Here is a 12,077-nt window from a genome sequence, read left to right on the forward strand (position 1 = left end):
ACATTAAATTTCATCTGTCATTTGGATGCCCAATATTCCAGTCTTGCAAGGTCCTCCTGTAATGTATCACAGTCTGCTTGTGATTTAACTACTCTGAATAATTTTGTATCATCCACAAATTTGATAACCTCACTCGTCGTATTCCTTTCCAGATCATTTATATATATATTGAAAAGCACCGGTCCAAGTACAGATCCCTGAGGCACTCCACTGTTTACCCTTTTCCACTGAGAAAATTGACCATTTAATCCTACTCTGTTTCCTGTCTTTTAACCAGTTTGTAATCCACCAAAGGACATCGCCTCCTATCCCGTGACTTTTTAGTTTTCGTAGAAGCCTCTCATGAGGGACTTTGTCAAACGCCTTCTGAAAATCCAAATACACTACATCTACCGGTTCACCTTTATCCACATGTTTATTAACCCCTTCAAAAAAATGAAGCAGATTTGTTAGGCAAGACTTCCCTTGGGTAAACCCATGTTGACTGTGTCCCATTAAATCATGTCTTTCTATATGCTCTACAATTTTGATCTTGAGAATAGTTTCCACTATTTTTCCCGGCACTGAAGTCAGGCTCACTGGTCTATAGTTACCCGGATCGTCCCTGGAGACTTTTTTAAATATTGGGGTTACATTGGCCACCCTCCAGTCTTCAGGTACAATGGATGATTTTAATGATAGGTTACAAATTTTAACTAATAGATCAGAAATTTCATTTTTTAGTTCCTTCAGAACCCTAGGATGCATGCCGTCCGGTCCAGGTGATTTGCTACTCTTTAGTTTGTCTATCTGGCCTACTACATCTTCCAGGTTCACAGTGATTTCGTTCAGTTCGTCTGACTCATCACCCCTGAAAACCATCTCTGGAACTGGTATCTCCCCAACATCCTCATTAGTAAACATGGAGGCAAAGAATTCATTTAGTCTTTCTGCAATGGCCTTATCTTCCCTAAGAGCTCCTTTAACCCCTCTGTCATCTAATGGTCCAGCTGTCTCCCTCACAGGTTTCTTCATTTGGATATATTTTAAAACGTTTTTATTATGAGTTTTTGCCTCTATGGCCAACTTCATTTCAAATTGTCTCTTCGCCTGTCTTATCAATGTTTTACACTTACCTTGACAATGCTTATGTTTTATCCTATTTTCTTCAGATGGATTCTTCTTCCAATTTTTGAAGGATGTTTTTTTGGCTAAAATAGCTTCTTTCACCTCACCTTTTAACCATGACGGTAATTGTTTTGCCTTCCTTCCACCTTTCTTAATGCGCCAAATGCCTATGGACTGCGACTCTAGGATTGTATTTTTAAACAATGTCCAAGCCTGTTGAACACTTTTAACCTTTGCAGCTGCACCTTTCAGTTTTTTTCTAACTATTTTCCTCATTTTATCAAAGTTTCCCTTTTTAAAATTTAGTGTTAGAGCTGCAGATTTACTTATTGTCCCCCTTCCAGTTATTAGTTTAAATTTGATCATGTTATGATCACTGTTGCCAAGTGGCCCCACCACCGTTACTTCTCTCACCATATCTTGCGTTCCACTAAGAATTAAATCTAAAATAGTTCCTCTCTTGTTGGTTCCTGAACCAATTGCTCCATGGAGCAATCATTTATTACATCCAGGTACTTTATGTCTCTAGCAAGTCCTGATGTTACATTTACCCAGTCAATATTGGGGTAATTGAAATCTCCCATTATTATTGCACTGCCAAATTGGTTTGCTTCCCTGATTTCTCTTAGCATTTCATCATCTGTCTGACCATTTTGTCCAGGTGGATGGTAGTATACTCCTGTCACTATACTCTTTCCCAACACACATGAGATTTCTACCCAAAATGATTCTACTGAGCATTTACTCTCTTGTATGATCTTTATCCTGTTGGATTCTATACCCTCCCGGACATAAAGTGCCACACCCCCACCAAGTTGATCCTCCCTATCATTGCAATATAATTTGTACCCTGATATAGCACTGTCCCATTGGTTATCCTCCTTCCACCAAGTCTCTGTGATGCCAATTATGTCAATCTCATCATTTGCTGCTTTACACTCTAACTCTCCCATCTTACTTCTGGCATTGGCATACAGACATTTCAAAGTGTGGTTTTTGCTTGTTCTAACAACCTGCTTTTCAGTTGTTTGGGATAATTCAGAAATCATTAGCTTTGGTGATTTTTTTTTACATATAGGCATATGAACTATGTTTGCTTTTAGTGGAACCTCTCTGTTGGGATGCCCTAACTCTCCTGTTTCATTAGTATCCTTCAAGGATACATTTTTCCGAACCATGCACTGCTGAGTGACTGTCGGCTTTCCCCCTTGTTCTAGTTTAAAAGCTGCTCTATCTCCTTTTTGAGAGTTAGTGCCAGCAGCTTTGTTCCACTCTGGTTAAGATGAAGCCCATCCTTTCGGAAAAGTCTCCCCTTTCCCCAAAAGTTTCCCCAATTCCTTACAAAGCTGAATCCCTCTTCCCTACACCATCGTCTCATCCACGCATTGAAACTCTGGAGCTCTGCCTGCCTCTGGGGACCTGCACGTGGAACAGAAAGCATTTCAGAAAATGCCACCCTGGGGGTTCTGGATTTCAGCTTCCTACCTAAAATCCTAAATTTGGCTTCCAGAACCTCTCTCCCACATTTTCCTATGTCGTTGGTGCCCACATGTACCACGACAGCTGGCTCCTCCCCATCACTGTCTATAATCCTATCTAGGTGACGCGTGAGGTCTGCCACCTTCGCACCAGGCAGGCAAGTTACCAGGCGGTCCTCACGTCCACCAGCCACCCTGCTATCTACATTTCTAATAATCGAATCACCAACTATGATGGCGGGCCTAACCCTTCCCTCCTGGGCAGTTGCCCTGGGAGATTTGTCCTCAGTGCGAGAGATTAGGAGAGCCAATCAGTAAGAAAAGCAGGTGTGTGAATTTTGAATATGCTCCTTGAGCTTCAGAACTCCAAGCTTCTCTGCTCCTGTTGTCTTTGGCTGGACCAGGATGCACCACCAGTGGATCAGGTACAGTGGCCTTCAGCAGTATCTAGTTTCCAGCAGTAGCCAATCTAGATCACAAGTATCTGGCAAGATCCCAAACAGTAAATAGATCCCATGTTGCTATCAGGCAAGGATAAGTAATGTCTATTTCTCCTAGGACAAGCAGGGTGGTAGTCCTCATAAGTGGGTGACATCTGATCTAGAAACTTTGACTGATACACTTAGCATGCCCAGCATGCTACTACCCTCTCATCCACGTGTGGTCCCTCTTCAGTCTCTTCTTTACCATGGAGCTATCATCTCGCAGATGTGGAGCTTATGCTGGGTTTTTCTCTGGAAAACTGCCACATTCGAGTTTCTCGGTTTTTTTTCCTCGCCGGGACCCTCTATTCTTCCTGGCCTTAGTTAGAGGGCATCAAGGTAAGTTCCCCGTTCTTTGCAGTCCATTACCGATGGTGCTGTCTACCGTTGGCCGCCAGCCATCAACCGCTCGTCGGTTAGTTTCTTCTATGACATATTCTGGTTTATGCCGATGCCCCTGTTCTGTCGTCTTCTCCACCGGTTCCCCAGGTCGAATTAGATGTTGGATCAGCTTCTTTCCGTTTCTTCCCATTCTAGGCCTGGGTCGTCGCCATCTTCCTCGATGCCGGGGAAAGTCCTGGCCAAGAATTATGAGAAGTTGAAACACCAGCATTGGTCACAGTCTTCTCACGACTCCAAGCTTGGGAAGGCACAGGCATCAGCCGAAATGCCCCCGAAGTAGCCCCCTGCAGAGGAGGTGTTGCCCTCCATTGGTCCCCACCGATTCTGTTGCCGGGCACCAGTGCACACAGGTCATGCCGCCGCCTCCTCAAGCTGTCCTGTTATCGGCAGCATTTGAGGAGGAGTTGGAGCGCCGAGTGCAGTTGTAGGTTGACCAAGCCCTACAAGGTATTGAGCCACTGGCCCCCTCGGGGCCACCACCTCCACCGGAGCCTAAGTCGTCAGTGCAGGCACCGTTGCTGGAGTGGTTGGACTTGCTCCTCTGAGCACTGCCATTGCAGCCTTTGCCTGTGTCCTGGAGACTTTCACTGCCATGGGAGACACCAGTGCAACCTCAATCGTACACCATTCCCATCAGAGATTCCTCTGAGGGAGGGCCGTTGGGACCGGTGATTCTATTCCACAGCCAACTCCGTGGCCAGCATTGCCCGGGCTGCCAGGTCCATCGATGCCACTGGTGCCCTCGGGGCTCTCTGTGCCCAGCCCCAAGAGTGCAAGTAAGGCTCCTCCACTGGTGTGTCTGGGCAATCTTGAGTGTTGACTATGCCCCTTATGACTTTGTGGAGTCGAGGCTTCCATATCCTCGGATGATTCCAAGGATCTGCCCTCTGAGCCATCTCCTCCAGAGGACTACCATCCTGCTTGTCCTAGGAGAAACCAGAGTTGCTTACCTGTAACAGATGTTCTCCTAGGATAGCAGGATGTTAGTCCTCAGGAAATCTGCCTGCCACCCTGCAGAGTTGGGTTTTTTCCAAGTTTATTTTATTTTTGGTAATTCTATATTACGAGACTGAAGAGGGACCCTGCATGGATGCTTGGATAGTGGCATGCTCAGTGTGCTGGGCTCCATCTAATGATATCACCCACTTGTGAGGACTAACTTCCTGCTGTCCTAGAACACCTGTTACAAGTAAACAACCCTGCTTTCTTATTTTTTTTTTTTTGTCTGCTTGGTTAATAACAGATTATGGACTTTACGTCCAGGAATTTGTGTTTGGTTTTTTTTAAACCCCGTTATTTATTTATTTATTTATTTTTGGTTTTTATATACCGAATGTTCCTGTATAATATACATATCACACCGGTTTACAAACCGGTGTGATATGTATATTATATTATTTTTATGTATATTATATTATATATATATCAATATATTATATATTGATATGTATATTATATTATTTTTCACATATCACCGGTGTGATATGTGAAAAAATGTGGTTCAGGTAGTTAGTTACACTAACTACCTGAACCACATCCTCCGGTAATGAATTCTAAAGCTTAATAGTGCATTTCTGAGACCTGGTGGAAGGAGAACAACCAATTAATTGGCATCTCAGAGACCTGGTGGAAGGAGGATAACCAATGGGACACTGCTATATCAGGGTACAAATTATATTGCAATGATATGAAGGCTTCTAAGAAAACTAAAAAGTCATGGGATAGGAGGTGATGTCCTATCATGGATTATAAGCTGGTTAAAAGACACGAAACAGAGAGTAGGATTAAATGGTCAGTTTTCTCAGTGGAAAAGGGTAAACAGTGGAGTACCTCAGAGATCTGTACTTGGATCTGTGCTTTCCAATATATTTATAAATGATCTGGAAAGGAATGCAACAAGTGACATTATCAAATTTGCAGATGATACAAAATTATTCAGAGTAGTTAAATAAGAAGCGATTGTGATAAATTGCAGGAGGACCTTGCCAACTGGAAGTTTGGGCATCTAAATGGCAGATGAAATTTAATGTGGACAAGTGCAATGTGTTGCATATAGGGAAAAATATCCCATGCTGTAGTTACACGATGTTAGGTTCCATATTCGGAGATACCACCCAGAAAAAATATCTAGGCATCTTAGTGGATAATACATTGAAATGGTCAGCTCAGTGTGCTGCAGCAGTCAAAAAAGCAAACAAAATATTAGGAATTATTAGGAAGGGAATGGTGAATAAAACGGAAAATGTCATAATGCCTCTGTATCACTCCATGGTGAGACTGCACCTTGAATACTGTGTACAATTCTGGTCACCGCATCTCAAAAACTATATAGTTGCACTGGAGAAGGTACAGAGAAGGGCAACCAAAATGATAAAGGGGATGGAACAGCTCCCTTATGGGGAAAGGCTAAAGAGGTTAGGGATCTTCAGCTTGGAGAAGAGAAGGCTAAGGCAGGATATAGAGGTCTTTAAAATCATGAGAGGACTAGAATGGGTAGATGTGAATCAGTCATTTACTCTTTCATATAATAGAAGGACTAGGGGACACGCCATGAAGTTAGCAAGTAGCACATTTAAAACTAATCGGAGAAAATTATTTTTCACTCAATGCACAATTAAGCTCTGGAATTTGTTGCCAGAGGATATGGTTAGTGCATTTAGTGTAGCTGGGTTTAAAAAAGGTTTGGATACGTTCTTGGAGGAGAAGTCCATTAACTGCTATTAATCAAGTTGACTTAGGGAATAGCCACTGCTATTACTGGCATCAGTAGCATGTGATCTGTTTAGTGTTTGGGTACTTGCCAGGTACTTGTAGCCTGGTTTGGACACTGTTGGAAATAGGATGCTGGGCTTAATGAACCCTTGGCCTGACCCGGTCTGTCAATTTCTTATGTTCTTATGCGTTGGCATTGTTAACCAAGTCAACTAAAATCTATTACTATCCCTGGGAGGGACTAACAGAAAATAGATGTAGTTTAGGGCATCTGCCAAGTTCTTGTGACCTGGATTGGCCACTATCGGAGATAGAATGCTGGGCTCAATGGACCTTGGAGTGACCCTGTACGGCATTTATGTTCTTATAGCTGTTGAATTAGCTTTTATTTTTTTTCTTTTTTCAAATTTTTGAACAATTACCAGGATAACTTCCTTACAGAAAATACAGTGTCATTTAAGGTATATAATTACTCTTATACATATGTATTCCATTTCATATATATCATTTTCTGACATTTAAATTATAAGTAAAAATAAATTAGAAATTGGGAGGCAGAAGCAGCTATCTCTACAAGAAAAATAATAAACTATTGATAAGCACGCCTTGGGTACTGCTTCTTTTAATACTTTTTAACCTATTTCCTTTGAGATAATTAGCTTTAGTTTCCTCACATGTAGAGAATAGTGAATAGCTCCAACTTTGAATATTGTTATAATTTCATAGTTGCTTAGGTTGAAAGAGGACCAGGAGTTCATATAGATCAAGATTCTTAAGTGCCTATGCTTAACAGCTCTCTAGTATTCCAGAGAAAGTAAAATAAAAAAAAAAACCAACTTTGCATTCATAACCTGTTCTGTAATAGTGAAAAAATTCTTGATTTCAAATATGGCAGTTGCTTCAGCCTTTTAACTAAGGTCAAGCATAATTAAAGTGCTTCTGTCTATTTCCTTTTTCTTATATTGTAAAACAGATGAAAGCTGAGAGGATATTTCGGTTTACATCTGCTGCATATCATCATCTATGTGCTCTCAAAATTCAAAGAAAGTACAGAGTTCACCTAGCACTGAAACATGCACATAAACATATCAATATGGTTATCTATATTCAGGTAAGAACAGATGTAATATGGCTTTAATCCAATTTCATAAACTACAGCTATAGCTTTTGTAAAAAAAAAAAAAAATGCAGTCTCCCAATATCGTTTGTTGAATTAATGGCAATGTATTCATCTCTAGGTAGTGTGTGAGGTGGATTTATTTTTTAATGGCAATATTTGATTCAAAAGCTTTTTAAAAAAAAAAAAAAAAGCTAAAATGTAATCTGAGAATAACTGGTTTCATTAATTGCCATTTGCTTATCCTGCTTTACCAATCAAGATGAATTGGTTAGGCCTTCTTACTTGCAAACAGAGACATACAAGTTTTCTGTGTCAGCACTCACAGTATATGAGCTTGTGCAGCAGCAAACCTTATCAGCAAGTACAGACCTATCTGAATGTGTGTAATTGATGGGCTCCTGTTTGATGGTCCTTTGGAGGTCCTGGTAGAGCCCAGAAAGTAGACTCAGATAGCCACAGAGTTCCTGAGTCTGTGAAATTTTCCTCTTGGGGCTGTAGTCTATTGGGGGGGGGGTGGGGTTTCCACCTCCCTCCATCTCAGCTTCCTCCAATATTGTAGGCTCTGGCCCTGTTCCTTTTCTGTTTAAAGGACCAATTGCTTGGGCCAATTTAGATTCCAATGACTGCTGCAGGGGAGAGGGAAGCATGGAGGGCTGATGAAAGTGCCACACATATGAGGTCTATCACCATAATTCCTCTATGTGCCCATTGTGTTAGTATGCAGCAGCTACGGGTGGGTGAAGAATGGAACTGCCTACATACCATAGCACCCCTGTTTTTATGTATTGTATTCATTGCACCCCTGTTTTTATGTAAACCGACATGATGTGAACGCTTCATGAATGCCGATATAAAAATACCTTAAATAAATAAATACCAATGTTCCCCAGTGCAGGAGATCAGGGGTCAGAGCTCAGACTGCTGGGGCAGGAGGGACCACCCAGAGACAATTTTCTTTTGGAGGATGCCACCATTTCCTAGCAACCAGACAGATTAATTCAGAATCAGTGGGTTATACACCTCTACCAGCAGATGGAGAAGGAGCAAAACTGATGTCACAATATATATACTCCTTCAATGACATCAGTCTGCCAGTATTCTTCATCTCCAGCAGATGTTGGACTTGCATCTCCCTACTGGGGATTGCTTCAGATTTTAGAAGGAGAAATAAAAGAAATATTTTAGTGTCCAGTCCAGTCAGATGAATCCAGATCGAGGGGGTTATGCACCTCTACCAGCAGATGGAGATGGAGCAAACTGACCTCACAGTATTTTTTTTACTGTATTAAAAATACATATGTATTAGAAATATTTATAAAAAATGATTAACATACAATACATATTATTCATACAAAAAAGTTTTCATACAAAAATGAGTTTGTATGAAAACTTTTTTGTATGAATATGTATTGTATGTTAAACATTTTTTATAAATATTTCTAATACATATATGTATTTTTAATATAGTAAAACAAAAATTTTTTTTGTAATTTCCAACATTATAAAACTACATAGGTGCTTTTTCCTTCCCCTTTTTAGGGATTTTTTTTGTTTATACTAAGCACTAGCTAGGTACACATTGCTAGGTACACACACCCTCCCCTGATTTCACTAATCCTGTTTCTTCCCAGCCAGATATGGACTTGGGTCAAGTTGGCTAAGGTGGGGCACCTGAATTTGGAATTCCCCTAATTGGTTCTTCAGCAGGGGTTGGTATCTCAATGAGTACGCCTCAAGTGCCTCCGGGATTGGATCCTTCTACATTTTTATGGGTAGAGTTTGTCCAGGGTTTGCAATCCTTTATCCAGGTACAATCTTCAGCCATCTCTAGCATTCATAGAGCAGTTCGCAGGTAGGATCCTGGCCGGTATCTACTGTTAAGCACCGGAATACTCCTAGAGCGGCAGCGGGACTTCCCAATAGAGGTCCAGATGGCATGGATGATGACACTGATCCTGACTGTCTTGAGGATGGTGAAATTCCTCCAGGATTAGAACTGTTTAGAACTATGCTATGGTTCTTTCATAGAGATGAACTGCCAGCTCTGATATCCCAGACCTTCAAAATGCTCGGAGTTCCTGTGACAGACACTGTATCTGAGCCAAAGAGATGGAGGCCATTCAATAATTGATTAATCTTGATTGGGGGAACCCAGAGGCTAATTACAAAAGGGGTTCCTTGATTCTTCAGTTGCAGGAGAGATTCAAAGTCGTTGGGTATTGATGCTCTCATGCGGAAATGGCCGGAAGACAAGTTGCTGTATGCTTTTCCTCCATGGTCCGTGTTGAGCAGAATGATTCAGAGATTGGCCCAGGAGACCTTGGTATGCGGATCTGCAGCAGTTCCTGATAGACTCACCCCTCCGACGTCCGTCACACAGGAATAAGTAGCGACAGGGAACTGTTCTCCACAAAGATCCGACTCTGTTTTGTCTTACGGTATGGCCCCTGAAAGAGCTCACTTGCTGAAGTGTGGTTACTCTACAGCAGTGATTTCCACCTTGCTAAGAGCAAGAAAGTTCTCCACTTCCTTAACCTATGTCTGGGTTTAGCGAGTATTTGAGGCCTGGTGCGAAGATCGCGATGTTTTTTTCAGTTAAGATCCCGCTCATTTTGGAATTTTTGCAAGATGGATTGAATAAAGGGTTGGCCCTTAATTCCTTAAAGGTGCAAGTAGTGGCCCTTGCTTGTTTCAGGGGTCAAGTGAATGGTGGTCCCTTATCTGCTCATCCAGATGTGGCCTGCTTCTTGAAAGGAGTAAAACATCTTCGTCCTCCCTTGCAATTACCAGTGTCCTTGTGGAGTCTTAATTTGATGTTGGATTTCATAGCGGGCCCAATGTTTAGGCTGATGCGTAACCTTTCTTTGCAGTTACAGACTTTGAAAATGGTGTTTCTGGTGGTGATTTGTTCTGTCAGAATTTCCGAGCTGCTGGTCTTGTCTTGCCGGGAGCCATTCCTCTGAGTGACTCCAGGAGTGAAACAGCTGCGTACTGTTTCTTCTTTTTTGCCAAAAGTGGTCTCAAATTTTCACTTGAATCAGTCCATTTCCTTGCTGTTTCTGGACAGGGAAAGAGATGCGGAGGAGTATCGTCTGTTGCGATCCTTGGATGACAAGAGACATATCCTCAGGTACCTGGCGATTTCTAAGCCTTTCCGGAAGACGGAGAGCCTGCTTTTCCTCCAAGATGGTAGAGAGCAAGGTGACCCAACTTCATGGGCTACAATAACTCGCTGGATTAAGAAGGTACTCACGGCTGCATATGTGGATGCTGAAAAGCCGTTACCTAGTCAGGTTAGGGCTCATTCCACTAGGGCTCAGGCAGTATCATGGGCAGAAGTTAGACTGTTGTCTCCTGACAACATTTGCCAAGGTGCGACATGGTCATCCTTATGCACCTTTTCCAGGTATTGTTATCTGGATGTGCAGGCCAAAGAGGATGCAGCCTTTGCACATGTGGTTTTGACAGGATCATGGGCAGCCTCCCACCCTATTCTGGAGTAGCTTGGGTACATGGTTCTGAATTCATCTATCTGGACTCTTGGAAATAAAAAAAATTACTACTTACCTGATAATTTCCTTTTCCTTAGCCTGGACAGATAAATTCAGCTTTCCACTCTTGGCTGCTGAATAATTATGTTATGATCCTCCTGAGTGGCTACATGCTATAGGGGTTACTGGTGAGTGTTAGTGCATTTCCTAGACTAGTGTTAATACATTTCTTGCCTGAGCTCCGTGTTCCCTTTTGAGTATTGAAATGGTTATCTGTTTTTAATCAAGTTTTTGCTAGTCTGTCTACAGTTGGCTATTGAAGAGAATACTGGCAGGCTGATGTCATTACAGGAGTATATATACTGTGACATCAGGTTTGCTCTGTCTCCATCTGCTGGTAGAGATTCATAACCCACTGGTTCTGAATTCATCTGTCCGGGCTAAGGAAAAGGAAATTATCAGGTAAGTAGTAGTTTCTTATTTTAAATGGCACAGTGAATGCAAGAGACGGGCTTGGACATAGTCTTCCTTAATCTGTGCTTCGTTTGGAAGGCTTCAGGGCTCCTTTGGTGGGGAATTCAGTGCTAGATGTCCTTTTTTTCCCTGGAATTGATACTCCTTTTGCACAAGGCCTGCAGGGCAAGTCTGGGGGACACAAGATGGGCTGATTCAAGAGATCTCCCAAACTCTGCATTCTTTGGGGAATTCAGAGCTCCCCTGAGTGACCTTCTCCCAGAATCTTCAGGACATCCTTTCCTTTGTCCAGTTGGCTGGAGTTTGGGAGAGGGGTCTCAGATAAGGAGGAAGGGAAAATTCAGCAGATACTGAGAAGTCCTCTGGCTGTTTAAAAGAGAGAAGTTAGTCTTTCTCATTTGACAAGTGCTGAAAATCCTTAAGATTTTTGTTCAGCAGATTGAGAATCCAGATTAAAGGGGGATCTCACTCTGGACAGCTGCAGGAATCCTACAAACTCCTTTCCCAATCACAAGACTTGTCCGAAAATTGATTACTGTTGAATGGGAAGTCTCTGATGCTTGTTCAAAGGTTAGGAAAGTGATGAGAGCTTTATCTTCTTCCAGCTGATGTCCAAGATGATTTTTAAGTAAATGATTTATGGGCTCATAAAATAGACACCCTGGTTACCATTGTTGCTCACAAGAGCACAATTCCTGTGGAGGGAAAGCGGATTTTCAAGTATTCTAAGAAAATCGAATCCTTGCTCAAACAAGCCCTTGAGACATTGGTGTTAGCCTTGCAAGCTTCAGTTTGTGAGTGATATATGTGC

At 42.1% G+C, this 12,077-nt stretch overlaps 1 protein-coding gene across 1 annotated transcript in view; it reads left to right on the forward strand.

The window, feature by feature from the left end:
• The window catches only part of ASPM (abnormal spindle microtubule assembly), a 201,225-nt gene that overhangs the window by 153,448 nt on the left and 35,700 nt on the right, over positions 1 to 12,077 (forward strand). Inside the window, 1 exon segment of the mRNA XM_029618399.1 lies at positions 7,155 to 7,292. Within this exon segment, the coding sequence (XP_029474259.1) occupies positions 7,155 to 7,292 (138 nt within the window).

Source organism: Rhinatrema bivittatum, chromosome 10 (genome assembly GCF_901001135.1).
Source record: "Rhinatrema bivittatum chromosome 10, aRhiBiv1.1, whole genome shotgun sequence".
Classification (NCBI taxonomy): Eukaryota; Metazoa; Chordata; class Amphibia; order Gymnophiona; family Rhinatrematidae; genus Rhinatrema; species Rhinatrema bivittatum.